The sequence below is a fragment of the Nannospalax galili genome, unplaced genomic scaffold, assembly GCF_000622305.1.
Source record: "Nannospalax galili isolate Female #2095 unplaced genomic scaffold, S.galili_v1.0 scaffold1121, whole genome shotgun sequence".
NCBI lineage: Eukaryota > Metazoa > Chordata > Mammalia > Rodentia > Spalacidae > Nannospalax > Nannospalax galili.
The window spans coordinates 50,533-75,987 of NW_008343560.1; the positions used below are offsets into that span (position 1 = coordinate 50,533).

General features: G+C 37.4%; 1 protein-coding gene and 1 pseudogene across 1 annotated transcript; one reads left to right on the forward strand and one right to left on the reverse strand.

Annotated features, from left to right (window-relative positions):
- Nucleotides 1-4,733: 4,733 nt before the first annotated feature.
- Nucleotides 4,734-5,681, forward strand: LOC103739388 (annotated as a pseudogene).
- An 11,326-nt stretch (nucleotides 5,682-17,007) lies between these two features.
- Nucleotides 17,008-17,967, reverse strand: LOC103739389 (olfactory receptor 4K2-like). Its single transcript, XM_017799817.1, has one exon. The coding sequence runs from the start codon at nucleotides 17,965-17,967 to the stop codon at nucleotides 17,008-17,010; it is 960 nt and encodes a 319-aa protein (XP_017655306.1).
- Nucleotides 17,968-25,455: the final 7,488 nt, after the last annotated feature.

A 25,455-nucleotide genomic window follows, 5' to 3' on the forward strand; every position in this document is an offset into this window, starting at 1 on the left:
GAGAGAGATTATTGAAAATGTCCATAGCTATAGGAAAATAATTGATACCCTAGAAGTATAAATTTGCACAAGTTTTGTGGAGTGCAAATATAAGGGCATCCATCATTATCAGACCAGTCATACATGAAATGCTCTGTAGAGTTTTATGATGGAATCAAGAGGATAACTAGCATCATAAAAGCATGTGAAAATGCAACAACAGCAGTATAGCAGATACATAAAACAGAGAAATAACTAGAGCTTCTAAAACAGCCGCTCAGTTTCTTTTTCAGTTGCTATGATAAAAAGCAATAAAAGGGATTATTTCAGCTGAGTGCAATTTTCTAATCCAGCATGACATGGACATCAAGATAGCAGGAGTCTGAATCAGCTGGTCACATTACAACCACAGTCAAGCAGAGAGACATAATTGTTTGTGCTTAGCTCTTTTTATACAATCTGGGGTCGTAGCCCAGGGAATGGTGCCACCAAAAGTGGGCAGGTCCTCTCACCTCAATGAACTTAATCAAGACCATGCAAACCAGGCATGCCCAGAGGACCATCTCTTTATCTCATCAAACTGAAAACTGAGACTAACCATCATAACTTCCTAAACCACAAAGATGAGCACTAAGAGAGGCAGAACAGAACAAAGGGTACGCACAATAATCAGAAGCAAATTAATGAAATGATAGAAATACGCATCTAGTAATAATACATTTGAATGTAAATGAATTGTGTTACAAAAACGAAAAATTTAGGTTTAAGAAAAAGACACAAAGATATAGTGCCTAGGACCAAGGAGAATCCTTTTTAGATAAAGGTACTTGCCCCCCAAATCTGATCACCTGAGTTCACTCACTGAGATCCACATGATGGAATGAGAGAACTGACTCTCTAAGTTGTCTTCGGGTCTCCACATGCATGCCATGACACACACATGTGCACATACACAAATAAATAAATGTAATTAAAAGATAAAAGTGAATTTTAAGAGTATATGTTGTCTACAAGAAACTCATTTCAGTCATGTGTATGTGCTTATAGTCACAGAACTTGGGAGGTGGAGGCAAGAGAATCTGGAGTTCAAGGCCAGTTCTTGACTATATAGTGAGCTAAGGGACACCCTGGGCTACATGAGACCCTGTTTTAAAAGAAAGGAACCACATTCACTTTTTCAGTAAAGTTACACATACATAGACAAAGCAAAACAAGGAAAAGTATGTACCATGTAAATAGACATTAAAAGTGACTACCCATTCCTACATCATATTGACCTTAGGTAAATAAATATAAAAAGAGACAAAGAAGGGCATTTTTTCTGATGGAAAAGGATTTAATTAAATGAGAGAAAATAATCATAAATTGATATGTAGTCCATGTTGGAACACTCAATTATATGGAGCAAGCTTTGCAAATGAAAGATGCACCAGTATATGAATAGTTGAGTATTTCAACATTTCACTTTCAGCCATGGAAAGACAATTCACAAAAAAATCAATGAAGAAATTTTGGGGTTAAGCTGCTTTATATCTCCAATGGGCTTTGCAAATATTGTGAAACATTCCATCCTACAGCATTTCATCTCACAACTGCATATTTTTAGCACCAGCACAGGGAACAGTCTTCAGGATTCGTCCGTTTTCTCTATTTCCACCTTTCTTTCAGTTTTTGAAACTGGGTCTCACTCTGTAGTTCACGCTGGAATTCTGTATATATCCTAGGATGCTCTGAACTTTTGATCATCCTGCCTCAGACTTCTGGTACCTAGGAGTACAGGCATGTATTCCCACATAGCTCCAGTTTCTTTAGACTACAAAACAAGTAAAAATTAAAAGTATACCATGTATCTTCCCTGATGCAATGAAATGAAGCTAGAAATCAACAAAAGGAAGTTTTAAAATATATAACTATGTGGAAACTAAATAAAGTGCAACTAGTTCTAGGTTAAGTGAGAGACTCTGTCTCAAAATATAAGATGACTAGAGGTCAAGAAAGTCACCCAGCATTGATATCTGACTTCCATACACAAATTTGCACACCCACACAAACATACATACATACATACACACACATGCATACATGTGTGCATGCATGCATACAAAAAGGAAAATAGCAATAGTGCCTTTAATGAAAGACCTTATCCATCAAAGATTAATGGTGCCCATGTCCAGTTGGTCTGTAAAAGGAAATCTTCCAAATTATATGATTCTATGTTGGCAAAGATTGATTTGACATAAACTGCTATGTATGACAAAAATACAATGACATTTGTATTCCCAGGTGCAGGCACTCAGAGGTCTCTGCAGGTGTGATGAGAAGGAGGCAGGCTACATCTCAAGCTGGTAGCAGAACTTGGTGTCATCATCCATGTATATGTGGCTATGTATTGTTGTATGTGTCTATTGTATGATTTAGTAGGTGTTTATACATTAATATGGATTAATGTTCCAATGCTTTGCTGTATATCTTTCACTGGAAACAAGACTCAGAATGCTATATCCGAGAAGCTCAGTGTAATACAGCAGTCGTGTGAAATAAGTTCAGAGCTCCAACCCTGGCTTCCAATGGTCTTACATTAAACCAAAGGTATGTAACAGAATTTCATCAAATTATTATTATTTGTACCATATTGATTGCAAGCTAAAAACAATAAATTCAAATATTCCTTAGTTTTAAAGAAATATTTATACACATTTGATTTGTTGTAATTCTTGTTTTTGTACAAATATTAAAGATTTGATGATCACTGAATTTGGTTATGATTTTAGCTAAAACATTTTTTTTCAATTTCTACTTCTCTTTCCTTCCTTTAGTTCTCTCCCTAAGGTGAGAATTATACATTAACCATACTATTTAACATGTGAAAAACTCAGCAAATAGAGGCAGGCCTTATATCCTAGAAGAAGAACAGGAAGATAATGCCGCAGCCCTGAAAGTCAAATCATGCCATCTGTCTTGTCTTTGCTGTGCTCCAAGTCAAGATCATTCCCCCTTGTTCCCACTTCACCATACCATGACCTGCACAAGAAGCACTTTAAATCAATCACATGTTCTATAATCCACCTTATCTGTGGCCAAACCATCTTGAATGCTTTAATCACTCCCTCTGAGTCTCAAACATCTGTTCATTCCCCAAGGAGCAGCAGGCCTTTTCCTTGCCACTCATGTATTTCAATAGAGACATTTTAAACAGAGGGGCTCCAAACACTGTGAGCCTCCTTTGCCTCAAATTACAGGTGGAATGCATTCAAGTAAATGCTGGAGCCCTTGTCACTGCTTTCTGGAAATACCATGCATTAGAATATTATATGTGTCTGGAAAGAATCTTCCAATCAGATAAACCCTTTCATTTCATTTACATATGAAGAATCACACATTTAAGATTATACACATTTAAGAGGCTCTGCGTCACATTTTGTGACTCTTGAGCCACTCTTGTTTCTTGTACACCAATTTATCAAGAGCTGTGCTGGAAGCATATTTAAAAGCAGGTGGGTGGATGCAGATGACATCTAAAATTCCAGGGAACAGGTAAAGTGAGAAGAGGGAAGAGTTAAAGAAAGGGTGCTCGACTTCAGAATTAAAAGGTCAAAGGACAGAGTGTACTCGTATAGGTAAACTGGAGTTAGCCATGCAATAATTTTTTAGCATGTTGACTTATGGCTGAGTTTTGTGAAAGAAAAGAGCTACTTTGGTTACAAGAGGAAGGAGGTTTTTTCATGGATTCCAGGTACACATTATTTCAACCAGCTTCTGTCATTTTTGTAAAGCCTTCTCACAATTCTGTAAGACGTAGACTCTAGCTCTAAGCTTTCAGCATGTTAAATTGTGTAAGTTCTTCTGAATTAACCATTATTTGTATCTGTATAAGTTTGTTTCATTGTATTTTGTGTAAACTCTGCCAAAAGGAAAACTTTTCTATTTCAAACTGCTTTTGTGAAAGCCAATCAGTTCTAGCGCTTAAAAACTATCTGACTTCAAACAGCATGGTCATTAATCTTTCTACTTAAAGCAAACAAGACAATGTATAAATCTTTCATGCTTTAGCCAATACATATGCTTCAGCCTTTGAAAAAATATCTAGCATTGGTGACTGTGCAGATGGAAATAATAAAACATGTGTGTGTGTGTGTGTGTGTTTGTGTGTGTGTATGTATATCTGAAGTGAAGCAGAATTAGAGCATTATCTCTTTTTTATTCTGGACAATCTTCACCAGAAAGTCCACATTTCTATGCCGCCATTTCCTGTCTCCTTGTGTTCAATTTCTGATTCCTTTGCCACTTCCAGATCAGAACTCACTATCATGTTCCCATTAGTAATCAATCACGAGTCTCAAACTTTCCTCACGCCATCCTGCTACTAGTCGTAATGTCATGGGAAACAGTGTGACTTCTCCTTTAAGACGTGTTGGCATACAGTTGTAAAAGTTAAAAAGGACTTCACAAACTGAAGAGTAAATAAATGCTTGATTACTTTAATTTTTGTTTCTTTTATAAATATCTGAATTTTGTTTTGAAGACAAAGTGCTAAGTTACAAGGTTCAATCTTGAGTCAAATCATTTCAAATGTCTGGAAAGGCCATTGGGGAAAATATTTGACTTTGATGAATTGGTCAGGGTACAATGAGAAATTACCTGGGTGAACAGTCACTACATCACTTTGTGCAAAACCTCACTTTGCATTTCATGGCTGTATTTTCCCCCAGTTCTTCTCTCTGGAAATTTCACAATTCTTCCAGAAATCAAAGTGAATGGCCTGGAGCAATCAATCAGTCATGATTGAATTCATGCTCAGCGGACTGTCTGGTTCTTCGGAAGTCCAAATCTACTTCCTGTTCTTCTCTGCAGTCTATGCTGCCTGCCACTGTACTGGGGAATGTCCTCATTGTGCTCACGAACACATTAGAGTCATGCCTTCACTCCCCCATGTTCTTTCTGCTAGGCAATTTGTCCTTCACTGACATGTCCCTGACCTCATTTGCCACTCCCAAAATGATTGCAGACTTCCTCAGCGAGCACAAAGCCATCTCTTTCGAAGGCTGCATAACCCAGATATTCTTCCCGCATCTCTTAGGATGTGCTGAAACTGTCCTGCTGATTTCCATGTCGTTTGATAAGTATGTGGCTATATGCAAACTTCTATGCTATCTAACCATCATGAGTGGGTGAATGTGCATTGGGTTTGTGGTGCTTTCCCGGATTGTGGGAATCGTCCATGCTCTGAGCCAGTTAGCGTTTACTGTGAATCTGCCATTCTGTGGACCTCATGAAGTGGACAGTTTCTTCTGCGACCTCTCTTTGGTGCTTAAACCTTCCTGTGTAGACACGTACATTCTGGGAGTGTTCATGATCTCCACCAGCAGCATGATTGCCCTGGTGTGCTTCATCGTCCTGGTGATCTCCTACAGTATCGGTCTTGCCACGGTGTGGCAGCGTTCCTCCGCTGGCTCCTCCAAAGCCCTTTCTGCCTGCAGTGCCCACTTCACTGTGTAACCCTGTTCTTTGGTCCCTGCATTTTCATCTATGTGTGGTCTTTCACCAGCTTTCCAATAGAGAAAATACTCTCCACATTTTACACTATATTCACTCTGCTCTTGAACCCAGTCATCTATATGCTCAGCAATAAAGACGTGAAAGAGTCCATGAGAAAGCTAAGCAGCCATATATTTAAGTCTAGGAAAGGACACCAAACCTCTTAACTTTTCTCATAAAAATGGAATATCTATTCAGCATTTATCTATGTATCTTTGCCATTCAGTGAGTCAGCATATTATTTGTTTATTTGTATATTTTATTTATTATTTTTATCTTATATGCATGAGTGTTTTGTCTGCATGCATGTAAGTGTATCTGTGCCCACAGAAGTCAGAAGGAGTTAATGGACAGTTGTTAGCCACCATGTGGTGCTGGGAATGGAACCTGGGTCATCTACAAGGGCAGCCAGCGCCCTTAAATGCTGAGTCATCTTTCCAGACCCTCAAAATATCATAAGTAATCATTGTGCTGAGCACAGAATTTCTCTGTAATCAACTCCAGACACCAGCAGTCATGAAGTTCTGTCCACATTACTTATTCCACATTTGCAACATAACATCTACAAGAGTATGACTGAATTCATACTCCAGAATTCACTTGTAAGGATCAATAATACTTAAAAACACTCAATATATTCCACCTATAATATTTAAGGGTTCCTTCCCTCATAGTATCTATATGTGTTAAAAAGAGTACATTCTCCCCTGGCTTCATGAAGAAGCATATAGTTGTTGTAAATTTTAAGAGAAGAAACAAGAGTGAAAATATCAAGCCCTGGTGTGCACCCTGAGAACAAAGTGTGAAAGGACAGAGCCCTGGTGTGCACCCCGAGAACGAAGTGTGAAAGGACAGAGCCCTGGTGTGCACCCTGAGAACGAAGTGTGAAAGGACAGAGCCCTGGTGTGCACCCCGAGAATGAAGTGTGAAAGGACAGAGCCCTGGTGTGCACCCTGAGAACGAAGTATGAAAGGACAGAGCCCTGGTGTGTCCCCTGAGAACGAAGTGTGAAAGGACAGAGCCCTGGTGTGCACCCTGAGAACGAAGTGTGAAAGGACAGAGCCCTGGTGTGCACCCCGAGAAGTGTGAAAAGACAGAGCCCTGGTGTGTACCCGAGAATGAAGTGTGAAAGGACAGAGCCCTGGTGTGCACCCTGAGAACGAAGTGTGAAAGGACAGAGCCCTGGTGTGCACTCTGAGAACTGTGAAAGGACAGAGCCCTGGTGTGCACCCGAGAACTAAGTGTGAAAGGACAGAGCCCTGGTGTGCACTCTGAGAACTGTGAAAGGACTTAAGTGTGAAAAGACAGAGCCCTGGTGTGCACCCCAAGAACTAAGTGTGAAAGGACAGAGCCCTGGTGTGCACCCCAAGAACTAAGTGTGAAAGGACAGAGCTACAATAGGATCCTCATTGCTGAAAAAGGCAGAATGAAATGGAGAGTTCTTGGTAAGTAAAAATATTTCTTATTCAAAATGTTGAAACTCATTTTATAAGAATTAGAATCTGTTTCAGTTCTCCTTCCTTTCTTCATTCCCAAAAGGGGTTTTCACACTTTTAAAACAGTACAGTCATTCTGGGAAATTCTTGTGTTTATACACACACACACACACACACATATATTTGTAATACATATTAGAGTCATATATGACTCCCATCTTGACTTTAGGAGAAGACATTAAGTCCCATAATACAGTAGCTTTAACAAATTCAGGCTAATTGGAGACAGCATTTAAACACTCAGTTGCAAATATGGAAATCTGTTGACTTTCTAAGTGGTAATGAATTATATTAATATCATGCTTACTGTATCATTTTTTATCCCAGACCACATTATAAATACTGAAGTTCTATAAGAACTTAGCCATTTCCCCCTTGATCATCACAGTATTAGCCTAAGGACTCCATGAAACAGTGGGCCTTTCATAAATTTGATGTACCTAATAACTGGAGTTTTTAGAAAATAGTAATAACCTAGTCAAATCTATTTTGTCAAACTTAACACCAGGAAATAATGTTATTTGTTTGAGTTCGTACAGCTATTTGATGTCAGTGAACAACATATAACATGCCTTCTCTTTCTTTCTCCCTGAAACAAACTAGAGTTGAGTAATTGACAGAAGAATTTTGGTCCTTGTCATCTGGGAGCTACATGGTTGACTCATAAAACTGAACTGCTATGCCCACTATCCGTTAGATAATTGTATGCCTTTGTCAGAATTTGCATACTAGTTTGTATACTATTCATCCAACTTGAGTGTAGATAAAGACAAACAGATATACAGTTGGCTGACAGATTTTCAGGAGTGAAATACAAAGTAATCAGTCTATATATGAATATATAGGAAGCTTGATGCATAAATAGATGCTTGGGTGGATGGATATAGGGCAATGTAAGTTGGCAGATAAGTAGACAGAAGAACAGATAAACATTTACCTAGCACAAAGAACTTCATACATAGATTAACACATTGACCTGATAGTCTGTGTGTTTGTGGGTAAGGGTATAGATCAGTAGTGGAGCACTTGATCAGCACAACAAAGGCCCTAAATTTAACCTGAAGTACTGAAAAAATGGCTGTATGTCTATATAAAGACTCCAAAACAACTGTAAACTGCAACTGTATGATTTGTTTTAATGTTAGAAACTTTACTAGATTTGGCATAGAACTGGGGAAATGAGCAGCAGGCCCCAATCTTAGCCCAACAACTATTGGCAGCTGATTACTGAAGGGTGAGGGGACAGTTGATCTTCTTTAAGGGAGTAACTCTAGATTGGCTGACTAGACTCCAGTGGACGAACTTGCACTGAGGGAATTCTGGGTACATGAACTTGACGTAATAGGCCTTGACGTAAATGATAGAATGCATGAAATCTGGTGGGGGAGCTAAGGGAGGGTGTGGATGGGGGAAGAGGTATAAAGATGATTAAGATGTTTTGTATGAAGTCCACAAAAATTCAATAAAAAATTTAAAAAAATAGATTTGGTATAGTTACAAACATATAGTACAAAACTGATTTTGTTTTTTAAACTGATTTCTTAAGATGAAATAAATTAATTTCAATATATGAATGCATATAATTGTCATTGGAATTAATGCAAAAATAATAAAAATATTGTTTATCCATATTGTCAACCTATTGTTTCTCTATCCTGATTTATTTTATGTGTATAAGTGTTATGCCTGCATGTATATGTATGTACATTCATGTCATACAATGCCCATGGAAGGCGGAAGAGAGCATTAGCTCCCAAGGAATTGGAGTTATGGATGACTCCTAGCCACCTTGTGGATGCTGGGATTTGAACCTGTGCCATCTGTATGAACAGCCTTTACTCTTAACTATTGAACATACCTATAATTCCAGCATTCTGAAAGTGGAGATGGGGAAACCCCAATAACTGTGGGGCCATCTTGAGCTATGTGGGAAATCCTGTATCAGAAAAGGTTTGAAATTGTTTTAAACTAAGATTGGCATCACACTTCTTAAGGCTAAATCTAAACCTCTCCTCTTGAAAGGATGTCTCTTCGGTTCTTTTACTGACTCCTCTTTCTTTATTCCCAGATAACACTCAAGTCTTCAATCTGGGTCTTTTCTCCTTATAATTTAAAGGCATTGAGAGAGGCTTTCCCTTGTTTGTTGTTTTATTTTTGTTCATCTGTTTGCAAATTTCTTTTGTTCTTGTTTGAGTTCTGCCACCATACCTGACTCAGGAGACAGTTACAAATAATTAAATTTTTGAAGTAACTGTCTCTATAAATATATTTTATATAAATACTTGTTTTCTTAGTGTTGTCTTTATTGTTATTTCATTTTTAATTTATAAGAATTGAGGTGGAAATAGTTTCAGAGCTAGCAAATGTCTTTCTCAAGTTCTGATGGTAACCATGGACCCTGATGCAAATCTGATTTGATTACATCCTGACTCAGGTCCCTCTAGCTCTGATGATCAAGTACTCAGGACTTGTAACTTGCAGTTCATTCTGTACCACGGTCATTACAGGATAAGCCATCCTAATAATAAGTCCCGGGAAAAGAATTGAAAGGGTCAAGGATATTCACTGGCCATATATAAGCAGCAAGAGGTTGTGAGGAGGTGAGGGAAAGGAAACTGTGTTTCCATGAAAGACCAACTGCAAAAATGGGCGGACTAACACCGTCCATCCGCACTTCTCACAAATCCATTATCGACTCTTTTCCTTCTATGCATCTTCTCTCGGAAGAGAGAAGGAAAAGGGGAGAAAGAGGAGCTCTGGAGACCAGAGAAGGGAGAGAAGGGCGCGAGAGGGGTGGGAAGGAGGAGGGAGGAGGATAGGGAGAGGAGGTGACAGGGAGGAAGAGAGAGAAAACTGTTTTCCAGTTTTACCTCAGTCATTTTTTTCTTTCCTTCTTGAGGTCTACAAGTCCATTAAAACACAATTAATAGCGACAGTGAGAAGCTACTCAAAGCTCCAGGGCTTCAGAATGGCCGTTCTAGCTGTATAGCTGTACAGCTGCATTGAGATGCAGAGTTCAGGATAAGGCAAGTGTTTGCTTGAGCGGCTGCCGTACTTCACCTGTGTCATGTTTTGTTTGTGAGCTCACTACAATAAAGTGATTTTCTTTGGTAAAAAATAAGAAAAAAGGAAGACAATGTATTACAATAGTCTGTCTCTGTCTTTCTGTCTCTCCTCTCTCCTCTCTCTCTGTTTCTCCTCTCTCTGTCTCTCTCTCTCTCTCTCTGTCTCTCTCTCTCTCTCTCTCTCACTCTCTCTCTCTTAACCAAGATGGAACCCAGGATGACTCCATCATTCTAAATTCAGGTAATAGAACAGGGACCCTGAATTTATATCTTTTAAATGATCCTCAGTACTCTGAAATTCATTTGACCACATCTGACAAATGACAAAATTGTGTGGAGAAATACTTTGGGAAGCATCTAGGGAAATTTAAAAGCTTCCCCTGCCTGTAAATTAAATTAAACTAACATTAACATTTATCTACTACTTAGTATATGACATACTATGACATAAATGCTTAATTGATTATATATTGTTATATTTTAATTAAATGCACATTAGACAAATTTTTAAAAGTTTATGAAGTTCATGCCATTACAACTACCACTTTTCACATGCAGAAATTGAGAATAAAAAACTCGCTTATTTGATTAAGACACTAGTAATAAATTATGACACCAGGATTTTTTTTTTTTTTTTGATTGCTGTTTAGGTGTTAGAGACAGGGTCTCCGGTTGGGAGCAAAGCTTCTATCCAGGACATTTTCTTTTCCGACCGGCCTCCTTTTCTTTCTCTCTTCCTTCCTCTTATTTATATTTTCAAAACACAATAATATTAAAAGATGAATTGTTGAAAGCAAACTACTCACCCCTGCCCCATCTCTTCATATCACATGGGCACAAGCATCTGTTTTAGCAACTAATGTGATCAAAACTGTAGCTTCTATAATCAAATATAAGCTGATTCAGATGTATTCATCATTTGCCTCCTTGTAATTTCCTTTCTTCCATTATTTTTGTATCCTATGCATGTGTTCAATGTATTATGATTATGTTCACTATCAACCAACATCTTAAACATCTTATCTCCCCACTAGTCCTGCGACCGCCTTCTTCCTCCCAGTTAGCCCCCTCCTCCTACTTTCCTGTCTTTTCTGTGCAGTTCTTGTGCAGACAGCCACAGCCGAGTTGGGTTCATGATGCTAATGGTCACATCATCCAGAAGACAGCGTTTCGTAGCACTCCTCCCTCGCCTCAAAACTCTTAGTTCCCGGTTAGGGATGGCCTGCTGCTGGTTTCCCTCACAACACTCTGGACCTTTGTCTGATTGAGTTGGCATGGGTCTTGTGCTACTTGCCGCCATTGCTGCAAGTTTACACGTGCAAGTTTCCATTGGCCTGAAATTCTCTGTCTCCCTATGTTCATGGACCAACCCTGGCTCTTACAATCTTTCCCCCTGGCTTCTATAATGGTCCCTGAGCCATGGGTGAGTGAGGATCAATATAGGAGTCCTGTCCAGGGACACACACTCTGCAGTCTCTTATTCTCTAAAACTTGATCAGTTGTGTAGCCCTAAAGCCTAATAACCAAAATGACTGGCACGCAAATTACCACTATTGGTGCAGTAGTATCAGTTTATCTGAGGGGGTAATCAACTTAAAGCCACCTCAATGAGAGTGAACTCATGGGTGGTGCTGTAAACACAGCCAAATATGCATGGCTAGAGAGGTCATAGATTCTAGAGAAAAGACTATCTCTGTCATACCTCTAGACAAATGAAATTTCTCACCATATGCTAAATATGGATCCTTATATTTACAGACAGGTAAACCATTTACTACTCATCAAAGAAGTTTCTTTTTGCAACACATAGAGGCTATTGCATAGTTCCACAACTGGTCACACAGAGAATATAGATCAGAGAGATGCCCAGTCATAGGTGACATATGTACAGTGGAACCTCTACACCTAAGGATCATGGGACATAGCAGAACGGGAGGTACAAAGAAAATCACTGCATTCCTCAGCTCTCACCTCTGTGTAAGTGACACTTCCTTATGCAACAGAGTGCGACACACACAGAAGGCCACAAATGTTGAACACTTTTTAAGTGTTCACTGGTCATTTATAACTCTTCTTCTGAGACTCCCTGTCCAGTTCATAACTCATTTTTGTAATTGAATCATATGCCATTTTTGATATTACGTGAGTATTATATTTGCCTTATTTCCACCCCCAGTCCCACCTCAACTGTTCCCATGTCCCCCCTCACTCCCTTTCAACTTCTTGTCCTTCACTTTCATTATTATCGTTGCATATATATACATACTTTTATAAATATGCATATACATAATGCACTGCGTCCATTTAGTGGTGCTTGTGTGTACCTGTGTCTAGCACTGCCCATTTTGGATTAGATAACCTCTCAGGGAGCTAGTCTTTCGAGTCCATTAGCCTGTAGCTCTTCATCTAGAGGTAGGACTCATCTGTATTGGGTTGTATGTTTTCTTTCTTGGTAGAAGGGTTTGGAAGTTTGGGCTGGAAAACCCATTGAGTACTCAGGGCTTAGTGAGCTGTTGCTGTGGAACTTAGAACAGTTTTGCTGAAAAAGGTATAGATGCTGGAAGCCTGGCTTGTGAAATTTCAAAGGGAAGCAGAGACTATCAGGGCTGTTTGTGTGGAATTAGGAATGTTTGGGAATACTCTTTCTTTTTTGAAATTGAGCTTTTTAAATTTCATACATTCCCCACTCACATCCAGACCCCTTCCTCCATCCATGCCTCCTCCCAACCCCCCACTGAACCCTACGCACTCTGCCATACCTGCTGAGTCCTATTCATTCAGGTGTTTGTACCCAAGTGTCCTTCAGTGTAAATGTGTCCACTGGAGTCTAGTCAGCCCCTCCAGTGGCCGTATGTAAGTCATACTCTCCCTCACCCAGCAGCAATTGGTCTCAAATAGTTCTCAATCTAGTGCTGGCCCACCACCTATTTTTCACCTCCCCTTTGGGCCTTTGTTTAATTTAGCTGGTCTGGGCTCCAGCTTGCTTTCTTACACTTTTCCTCTCTACTCTTCTTCTACTTCTAATTTAATTTCATTCTTTGATGATGACCACTTTACATGAGTCAGAGGGAGAGTCTAAGGCAATACAATGGGGAGAGCTACCCTCAGAGGTTAGAATGAGGGCCATGTTGAGGAAAGACCAGCCCTGTGTGCTATGTGAGTATGGAACTCTTAAGCAGCCTCTTTCTGTCCCTCCCCTGGGAATGAGCCCCTACCAGAACCTTCGAGGTGAAGAGTCCACACTCATCCTCCAGTTTCAGGGGTTTACTTGTCAAGTGAATCGTCCACTTTGAGCAATATCCTAAAAGACACTTTTTATTATGTCCCCATACAATTCTTCTATAGTTTTTTAATTCCAAGGTTTCCCTTACTACACTTGAAAATTGTTTATTAATGTGATTTATTTAAAGTGAATAGATAACAAATCATCACTTACTTCCCAGTTATTTTTTAATATTTTATTTTTTAAATTTGTTTTTATTAAATTTTGTTGTATTTCATACAGAATAACTCAAACAATCTGGATCACCTTTATAGCCCCATCCCCACCAGCACCCTCCTACAGCCCTCCACTGGAACCCATATACTCTGTCCTGGGTGTTAAGGCCCACTGTGTCAAGTCAGTGTACCCAGACATTACCCAGTGCAAGTCCATCCACTTGTGGCTTAATCAGATTCCTCTCAGCTATATATCCAAACACTTATCTTTTTCTTTTTTATTAACAGCACATAGGGTGGGGGTTTATGTAATATATTATTATTTTTAGTTTTATGTGTGTGTGTGTGTGTGTGTTGCCTGCATGTATATAAGTGCACCCATGTCTTGCAATGCCCTCAAAGGTCAGAAGAGGGTGGTGGATCCCCTGGATCTGGATCTGGAGTTACAGATGAGTGTTAGTCACCATGTGGATTCTGGGAATTGAACATGGGTCCTCTGAAGAGCAGCCGGTGCCCTTAACCACTGAACCACCTTTCCAGCTCCTCCCCTCCAGTTAACATTTTAAATAAATCACATTATAGAAAATTTAACACATTCGCATTACTCTCTTTTGAATGTGCTAATGGAAACAAAATGCACAGATCACACTTCAAAATTTCAATTATGTTTATTTTCTTTGAAAACTTTGCAAAGACACTGACCTGTCAGACATAGAATGCTTGTTGTACAATCACTGAATATATTTCGATTTAAAATACAGTTGCAAAATATAATACTTGTTTAGAGAAATACAGGCACACAAATGACAACAATAACTATACAAGTGCCCCCAAAGCAGTAATAGTTGACAGATCTAATGTTAGATAAATTAGCACACTCTATTGAGTACTCAACTATGCCATCTAAGTTTCAGTAAGCACCTGCATTTCCAGTCCAGTACCTGCAATTCTGTGCACATATAACGTAACAGCAAAATCAGCAATGATATTGCTACCTCATATTTAGTACTGCTACATACATTACATGTATTGTTTCCTTATCACAACATCACAACAGACACTGCATTTTGTAGGTGAAGAAACTGAAGTTGAAGAACCTTTAAAGACATTTGCTCTAAATTTCAGAACACAGTGCTGGGGTTGCAGTTCAGACCTGCAGCAGACAGATGTTACCACCAAATACACATCCCCTGAGGACAAAGAAACAGATCTTGTCCTTGAAATGAAACTCCAGCACCCAGCAAAGAATTGAGACACAAGAGATGCTCAGGAAATAACTATCCAAGTAAACATTGATGCCTTAGAGCGAGTGTTTCTCTTTTCAAACAAAGATACACAATTTTTACATGAGACTAGGAATCAGGCAGACATACATTTCCGTCTTAAACTTTTTCTGTTAGTTTTTCATACTTGAGACCACGAGAATGAGGGCATGACTTCCTTAATAATAAACTGGCTCTTTAATGTGTGGGTTTATACCTATCTCCAGCACCACGGTTCTTTGTAGACTTCTGCACATTACTAAGTTTAAGGTATTAAAAATTTGGCTTACAGGTTGTGAGTGTTGAAGCATGTTGAAACCTTAAATGTCCAAGATAAATGTGAAAAATTATTAACGTGAATTCTCTGGTTTAGAGACAAGTGTTTGTGTCTTCCTCATAACTCTCATGTTCTAAGTCCCTGGTGACGGATTGATTGCTCTCATAATTATTTTCATATCTATCGTGTCGAGGAGAAACAATCTGTTAGTGTGTAAAAATATCAGCTGATCTAACCAGCTTTGTCACACATTCCAGGTTGCAAATAGAAGCTAAAAATGGTCTCTTACCATGTGTCTTAAAAAAACATAGTTTTAGAGGCATCTCAAAATCAGAGTATTGTGTTGCATTAGAAGTACTGTTCCCAGAATGAAGTTTTGTTCAGAAGCACATTATTTAAAATAAGAAGGCAGTTGAGGTAGAAGGTCAAGGGAAGAGGAAATGACATTTATAGAACTATTCCACTTTTCATAAAATAATACAAGAAACATTTTAATCTGCTTTTTATGATATTCATGTTAGAAATGAAATAATAGTAATAATAATAGTAATAATAATAATAATAATAATAATAATAATAATGAGGTAAATTACCCTCCCAGCACAATGTAAGTGCAGCATGACGGAGGACAGACGTGATTCTTTGGCCCTTGATGCTCTGCATCAAGGTCCTGACTCAGTCTTAGCCCTCTAGCCTATTCCTTTCTTCCCTCAGCAGTTAGAAAAATTGATTGTCCAGCTGATTTCAAAGACCATGTTCTAAAAAAAATGTATTTAAGATGAGCCAAATCATGCAGACGTGAACTATATACTTTTTAAATTCACTTCTTTTCCTCCAACCAGCCGTATTATATTGAAAATTAGAATTTATAACAAATTTATAACAGTGTTGATAACAGTTTGGACTATTTTATTTTAAAATTTTGAAATATATGAGGAATTTAGGAATTAATAGTTTTCTCATACATTACCTTTTGATAGTGAGTTAATTTGAGCTATATAATTTTTGGATAGGTTCTAAATGTCAATTGACATAAGCAGCCTACTTTCTATGGTTGAAATGGCTCAGAGTACCATTTGAATAGTTATTTGCTGTTAAAGTTATTCAATGGCAGTGATTTGCACATCTACTAAAAATCTATATTGTTAAATTTCTAATCTTATGCTCAGTATGAACATAGAACTCAAGAATTGGACCCACTGATTAGAACTGTCAGGGGGCAACATACATAAATCCCTTGCAAACTCAGGCAGACAGTTACCCAGCAAAGAACTTGGAGAACTGTGAATGGTATTTTAAAAAATTACTTCACAATATTAAATTTCCCAAGAAAATATGATTCTTTTTTTTTTTTGGTCTTTTTGAGACAGGGTCTCCCTGTAGCCCAGCTGTCCTGGAACTCACTATGTAGACCAGGCTGGCCTTGAACTCACAGAGATCCACCTGCCTCTGCCTCCCGAGTGCTGGGATTACAGGCGTGAACCACCATGGCTCATGTTTCATTTTATTTTTAAAAGCCTGCTATGCCCCAAATTCCTAATGAAAGTTCTAAACTGAAGTAGATGTCATAAAATACCACAAAGAATTATAGCTATAGAAGAGTTTTCTGGCTTAGAAACAGGAGAGTAATATTTTATAACAGACTTCTATAAGGAAAATTAACCCTAGATATGTGTATAGAATTTATAGATATATGAAACTCTGAATTTACAGTCACAGTTATGATGAAATAATTTTCTAAGGAAATAAATTTTAGAACTTAAATTATCAAGTGAATCTGTGATCTCAAAAGGCTTGTAAACACTTTACTAACTTTTAGGCAAGATGTTGTATACCTATTGAGCTTTATTTCTTATTATCTTAAATTTAGACTAAATTGCTTGAAGGCCAACTTCTAAGTTTAATTATCTGTTATTCTATCAGGCAAACTGATCTCAGTCTCAGGATATCTGCAGTTACTGTGCTGGATAAGGCTGCGTAGCTTTGCCAAGACTGAAATACTGGTTACTTACTTTCTTCTTCATTGCTGCCTTCATCTCTTGGTTTCTCAAAGTATAGATAAGTGGATTCAGAAAGGGGGTGAAGACGGTATAGAAAACAGAGAGAATTTTATCCACCAGGAAGTTTGTGAAAGGCCACACATAAATGAAGATGCAAGGCCCAAAGAACATTAACACAACTATGAAATGTGCGGTGCAGGTGGAAAGAGCCTTAGATGACCCTCTGGAGGAGTGGTTCCTGACAGTCACGAGAACAACAATGTAAGAGGTGACCAAAAGCAGAAAACTTATAAGAGCAATAACACCACTGGTTGAGATCATGAAGATACCAAGAACATACGTATCTATACAAGCCAGTTGGATGACCAAAGGAAGGTCACAGAAGAAACTGTCTATTACATTGGGACCACAGAAGGGTAAATAGAGCACAAAAACTAATTGGCTCATTGTATGTAGTAAGCCAACTGACCAGGATATTGCCACAAGCCCAATGCACACTCCCTGGCTCATAATTGTTGAATAATGGAGAGGTTTACATATGGCAATATATCTGTCAAAAGACATGGAAATCAGCAATATGATCTCTGTTCCAGTGAAGAGGTGCAAAAGAAAGATTTGAGAAATGCAGCCCTCAAAAGAGATGGTCTTGTCGTGAGCAAAGAGGTCCATGATCAGCTTCGGTGTGGCAAAGGAGGACAGGCACATGTCAATCAGAGAAAGGTTGCTGAGCAGGAAGAACATGGGGGAGTGGAGCTGTGAGCTGGAGAGGACGGTGAGCAAAATCAGGCAGTTTCCGAACATGGTCATTAAATAGAAAATGGAAAGCGACACAAACAAGAAGATCTGGAGCTCAGGAGAATCAGTGAGTCCCAGGAGCACGAATTCCGATACTCTGGAACGGTTGAGCCCCTCCATCTTTCAGCGGACTCTGCTCTGTGATTTTCAAAGAATCAAAATTACAATGCTGGGAAGATGTGGTATTTCTAAAACTACATGTAAAGAACTTAGGGCACACTCAATAATATCTAGATCACTGATTACCTAGAATTCATTTTAAAATCCTCTCAAGTGCAAGTTTTTTTCCTCCACAGACCTCTTAACAATTGACACTAGGTAACTCTTCAGAAGCACAACTTCTTGGTTTTGGCCAGCAGGCAAGCTCAGTACACATTGGGCTGAACTCATCAAAGCCCACACAACAATAGCTTCTCTGAACACATCTATGCTACAAAATTCATATTTATAAAAAGCTCCACTAAGCTGTGGACTGTACTAAATAACACACATACATAAAAATAAAGGTTTAACTCCAAAGGTTTGTCTTATGAATAAGAAGTGAAATTATTTTGAATCGACTATTTTTAAAAAATAATTTATTGAGAATTTCATACAAGGAGAGTGTTTTGATCAAATCCATGCCCACTCTCTCCCCTCCAATTCCTCCCATATCTTCCCATCACTTTTTTTTCTGATAACTTCATGTACTCTTTCTTCTTTTTGTTTTTAATTTTTAATAACTACATGATTAGAAGAAGCATTTCATTAAAGCTTTAACATATTAAGTAACATACTCCAGAGCAAGAGTACATGTCTTTCACAAGTGGCTGTAAGTTTCTAGGTTCACAGTTGAATTAATACAGTTATGCAATATTGAACTCAGTATAAGCCCTGTAAGACAAAATTGAATGAGTTTTTAACCTTTAAAAAAGATCTCCATTTCATTTTAGAATATATTGTTCCTTGCAGAAAGACTCATTGTTTTTGCTACTAACACTGAGATATTGGCACATGCATCTCTAATTTGTATGTATCTGATTATTACTAGGCATAATCGGTTGCACTCGGATCCTTGGTGCCTGTGTATGTCTATAAAGTCATCGGGTAGATTTCATTGACAATGATTATCACCTCTACCAATTAAATTTCCATGCTTCCTTCTCAAATATAATACATTTTTTTTAATTTGTTGATTTTGTGTGTGTGTGTAATCAGCTATTTTTAACACTATATCTAAATAACATTTTAATGTAATTTGATGAATTTAAATGGTTAATTTAATACCTCATGATGGTGTCAAACTACTTTTAATTTTTCAAGTCCATGACACTATTAGAGAACAAAAGACATACTTGTAAACACTTGAGAGAGATTCTCCACTTTCATTGTGTCCTGATCTCGAGAACACATTGCTTTAGACACAGTGCCTCTCTTCTGGGTCTTTTCATGTAATCCAAACAAAGTTATTATTTTAAACTGGGAGGAGACGTTTAGAAATATGCTTTTAGGATGCAGAATCATTTTTAAATTCATTTTTCCGATCTGTGAAAACTTCATTTCAGATCTGTACTAATGTCTTCCAAATGGTAAAAATTATGGTACAAGTGAAATAAAAATTGGCTCAGGAGAATAAAACTTAATTTTGTGAGCGATGGGGTGTATTTTTCTAATCCCCAAAGCCATCTACACTTTTAACTGTAGACAGCATAACTGAATTGCTTGAAAATTTTCTAGCCTATTAGAAAAATTTATCAAGATAAAATGAATAAAGCAAATAAAAATGAAATGTTATTTCAGTTCAATTACTTACAAAACATGTATATGTCACCAATGTCCTTTCTTTTTGTTGCTTAAATTAAGTCACTTTTCACCTGTAAAATTATAAGTCTATGGCTACATTATTTGGGACTGTCACTACACATGTGACTATTTCATCCATAAATTTTAGACTAATTTAACTATTGATATATTACTACATCTAATCTTATATATTATTCATTTTTAAAAATGTGCTTTTATTCCTTATGTTATATACAAATTCTAAGTACACTCAAAATGATTAAACTTTTTATATGTCAATGGCAGAGGGTAGATCAGTGCCAGCAATGTTAAGTGTTTGTCTGCAGTAGCATTTAAGTCATCCTCAATATTAAAGTAGAAAAGAATAAAGCTATTGTCATAGATTCAGAGGATGTAAAAATGGCAATAGATTCAATAACCTATTTAATTGTCTTCATTATTTCTATTCAATGAAATTATTTCTGATGACTCTCAAAATGTGCTTAAAATAGTAATTCAGATGCATATGTATCAATTCAGTGAAAAAATATTTGCTATGTTGTCCTTTGTCTGAATTAACAGTTCAGGCACATGCCTTCGCTTACAAGTGTGGTATGGCTTCTAGGCTAAATAATAAATGTTGGCTTATTTGTAGTAAAAATTAAAGCAAATACTCCAAAACTATTTTAGCTTCTTGTTTGAATGTTATCACAAACTTTTCATTGATTCTGTCATCCGCTTTTAGAGCAGAAATATGCCAGTTGTTCAGTTGAGGCAAATGCCACAGCCTTTTGAAAGGCAGAGAAATAAGGAAAAGAAACCTCCGATTCACATTTTAACTGTCGCACAAAAGGAAAAAAATGCACTCTCCAAATGACAATCTTAATCATTACTATACTATTAACTGTGACTATCATTCTATACCCAAATTTAAGCCATTACTTTTAATACCATTTTTTCATTTAAGTGTCTTCCTGTTTCCTCATGAAGAAGAAAATATATTCACATCATTTAATTTGCATTTTCACTTTTAATGAATACTATTACATTTTATCAGAAAATAATATTCTAGAATTTTTAAGATGGAACCATACTGAGTGATTAAGAGTAGTTACAGAAAAAAGAATAGTTAGTTATAGTGTTTTTGAACTAGATCATAACTCAGTGCACTAAGTCCTGAGAATTAAAGTGTTTATATAAAACTCCTAGCATAGATCCTGGGAAACAGCTAAAAAACTTTCTAGGTTTACAAAATTTAAAATGCTGCTCAGAAATAATCACCTTATTTTAGCAATAACAATTTAAATAATTCTATTCAATAAAATATTCTAATCTGGTTTCAATTAGGAATTGAAAAAAAGAGACTGTGTTGCCAAAATAATTTCATCTTTTTAGAAGCTAAATTATTTATTTTCCTTTGAAAATGATATAATTTAATTATATCTAATGTCCTGGAAGTTCTTCTTTATACATTTGACTGTTTCTCCTCTTTTCTGGGTAATGGTTTAATTACTAATGAAACTAGTCTTACACTACTGAATGTGAAGATTTCTTTATCATTTCATCTCTAGACAACTTAATCACTCTGTAATAAGATCATGTCCTTTTCCTCTTCAAATTAAATTTCCTTTCTTAATATTTTATTTATGTTTTTTTTTTATTTTATGAGTATGAGTGTATGGCCTGCATGTATGTGACTACACCTGTGTCGTGCCTATATCTTTTCTCTACTATGTCTCACCATTATATTTATATTTTATATAATTATTAAATAAATTTCAAATGTGATACAAGAAGACAGAATTAACAATTTCCTCTCAAGATCTTACTACTAATACCACATTTTAACCTACATACCAGCTATGCAGCCAGAATATGATCCACCACATCTTCAAAGATGTGCAAATCTACTGAAATCACCATGGTCTTTACAAGCATCAGTAGCCTGGATGATGAATAAATATGTTTTCTCCAATCTTACATAAAAACCTTTGGAAGGCAGTGACATTTAGGTAATCAGGGATTACACATTATAATCTACTTGCAGTGGGAGTTATTAAAATGCTGACCTGGCTTTTCAGAGTTGCAACAAGTGCTGTGATGGTGTCTTTGCTGCTTAAAATGGGATACACATCCATGATGAAGCAATGATCTTTAGAGAAAACACTACAACTGGGACCCAGCTAGGAAAGGAAGACCAAAAAGCAAGAAGGACATTTTCAAATACAGAGATACTTCTATGCTCAATGTTCAAGTTGCAGCTGGAAACTATTATTTTAAGCTCTGACACTTTATCTCCAAAACAACAAACCTACTAGAAGTTAAACATTTAAGAAATAATAGTATATTGAAGTTTCTGACATGCCATTATAAACAACACTGGCAAGTAGGTATAAAGTTGGCTTCCTCTATGAATAGGTGAAGTCTACATGAGGGACATCAGGAAGTCCAAAGTCCCTGTTTTCAATAAATCCAATTAAATTCATATATCTATATCTATATATAGATAGATGAGAGCTAGATGATAGATAGATGGTAGATAGATATAGATAGATAGATGATAGATGATAGATAGATGACAGATGATAGATATATAGATGATAGATAAGTGATAAATTGATAGATAGATGATAGAAGATAGATGATAAGTGATAAATGATAGATGATAGAAAGATGATAGAAGATAGATAATAGAAAATAGATTATAAATGATAGATGATAGATGTAGGCAGCTCATAAAATAGGTTTCCATGTGAATTTTTCCAAAATTCTTTGATGTAGCTGTCTCTATCCCCCCCGTCCTATTCCCTTTTCCCTTTTCGTTTTACCTCTGTTCTACTACACCGCTCCCCTAAGATGGCCCCTGACATGCCTCTCTAGTTTCCTTGCTTCTGCAAGTCCTAAATAAAACACATAATTCTAAAGATACAGTGCCAGGATTCCCATATAAGAGAATATGAGCTGGGTTTTTTTTCTCAGTCTGGGTTAACTCAGTATAATTTTTTTCCAGTTCTATCCATTTATCTGCAAATTTTGATGGGATTGCATTGAATCTGTGCATTGCTGCATTCCCACAGGATGGGTGGTGGTAGTTGGCACAGCTCTGAGCTTGTACTTAGGTCTCACATCTTTGCCTTTCCCTGTTGGGGTTCTGATGGTGGCCCTGGCAGCAGTTACAGGAGACCTGTTCTTTTAAATCCCTGTGGGTGCAGCTGTTGTAGATTTCCTAGTAAGCGGCTTTTAGCCCAGCTTGCTCGTGTCTTCTAGAGTCTTCATCTGTCTCAAATTATTTTCACCTGGAAATAACCTAAGTACAGACAATATGATAGGAAAAAGACCAAGTCAATAATATTAAAATGGTGGGTAGTGATAAGCACGGTAAATGTATTTAGAATAAAGCCAAGCTAGAGGTTGCCAGTTGAGCCACCAGTGGAATTCTATGTTCTCTTTTATTCACGTTTAATTTTTTGGTTGAGAGTATTTTGTTGTTTATCTCAAGGTGGCTTTGAACTTGTAACTCCCTGCCTTAGCCTCCCAAGTGCTAAGATTACAGGTATGCGCCACTGTGCCTAACTTACAAGTACATTTCAAAAAGGGAGAAAAAAAACTGTTGAAATTAATACTAGTTTTATTCATTCAACAAACTATATTCAACATATTATTTCAGTACATAGTAGAAAAAACTACATTCTCTTTTTCATATTAAGTCATTGAATTCAGATGTTTTAAAACACATCTCAATTCAGCCTGGACAGAATTTCTATGACCAAAGTGCCTAGTGACCACCATGTGACTAATGACAACATGTGGCTAGTGACCACCTTATCCAAATAGATGAAGAGATTAGATTTAAACTAAAGGAAACCCATTTCAAGTATAAGGATATAGTGGCTTAAAATAGAAGTGTGAAAACTACTTCATATAGACACGGTTAAAAGTCTAGCATGGCTACATTGACATTAGGAAATGCTCTAGTACAAGTTAAAAGATAAGAGACCAAAAAGAATTCATAATGAGAAAAGGGTTAATAACTCTTGGGAAAAAAATCACAATATTAACTGTGTATGCACCTAATGACTGATCTTTAATGTTCAAAATTATAAAACTGGAACAATGAGAGAATTAGAGAGCCTATAAGTTTAAATTTCAATGATTCTTTCTCAATAACTGACAAAGTTGGCAAGGTTAGTAAGACTATGAAGGACTGGAAGAACACCCACTTGTGTCAGAGGACATGCAGGAGAACTGCCGTCTAACAACTGAAAGAGACGATTTCTTTTAAAGTGTCTATGTAACATGCACCATGTTCTGTGCCTTAACAGTTGTGGAGGGCTTTTTGTTAAATAAAATGTGCTTTCTAGTCACAATGAAATATGAAAATTGGGAGAACCTATCTGAAACTCCCTGAAAACTGAAAAAGAAGCATCCTTATTAGATTGTGTCAAGTTGACAATAAAAACTGGAGTCACCTGGAAAGAAGGAACAGCAACTGAAGAATTTCTTCAACTGGATTTGCCTGTGGGCACGTCTGTGAGAGATTGTCTTGACTGATGATTGATGTGGCAAGGCCCAGCTCACTGTGGGCAGCACCATCCCTAGGCGGGTGGGTCTTACCTGTACAAGGAAGCCAAGTGATGAAGTCAGAGAGCAAGTGAGCCAAAAATCAATATTCCTCATGGTTTCTGCTCCAGGGTCCTTCCTTCAGGTTCTTGCCTTGAGGTGCCCTGACTTCCCCCAATAATGGATTGCGACCTAGAAGTGTAACACAAAACAAACCCTGGCTTCTCCAAGTTACTTTTGATCAATGTAGTTAATGATAGTAACAAAAGCAAACTAGAACAATAATAGGTTTCCAAATAAAATAAAAAAGAATATACAATAAAACTGAGAAATACTTTAAATGACTGAAAAAGGAGATTAGCATCAAAATTTCAGAGGCATGTAAATCAGTGCTTACAGGAGCATAGATGACACTAAACACACATGTTAGGAAGGAAAGGAAGAAATACTTCTCTTTAGCCAACTCTGTCCTGCCAACTGTGTCTTACCAGAAACCTTGGGCACCTCCGAAACACAGAGTCCACAGATGACCCCTTTGGACACTATTGCTGAAAAATTCAGGGCAGTAAGTTTAGGAACCCTGAAAGTGACTTTGAATTTTTAACTCTCCTTTATTTGGTGTTCAGTGTCTTGAAATCTATTGTTCCTCATTGATATGACACCACATGCCCTGTCTGCAAATTATAGAGAAATCAAGCTGAATTGGAAACTTCCTCCTGATGACCAGCTTTTACAGTGCAAGAAACTTCAATTTCCGAGTTATACAAGTTCAAGTGTTCAAGGATCAAACAAGCAGACTGCTGGGAGCGCAAAGTGATCAGTGGTCTCATTCATCTGATAACCCTATGAGCAATACCAATCTGCCAGGCAAGATGTGCCCACTGGTACAATAGTGGTTCAGGTGCTATGGGGCAACTATTTACTCTCAAATGACTTTGAATCCCAATTCAGAAGAGGGAATTCATGCTGGGTACTCTAAATCCAATTCAAAACCCTTGGCTGAGCAGTTCTTAGCCCTAGTTGGGAACTTACTACTGTTGTTTATGTAAATTGACACAGCACCAAGATGCCTTCTAAACACATTTCTGCCCAAAGACAAATTCTACCCTCAGCATTAATCAGGGAAGCCTCTTTGCAATGGACAACTATGAATACAGGGACACGTGGCCACTCAGGATCCTGAGAATAAGTGAGGATTGAGTGCTTAGCCCTAAACAGTACATTTATTCCACTCCTTCTAAGACTCAAGGAACGCCTTGGAAGAGACGGTGAAAGAAAACTTACATA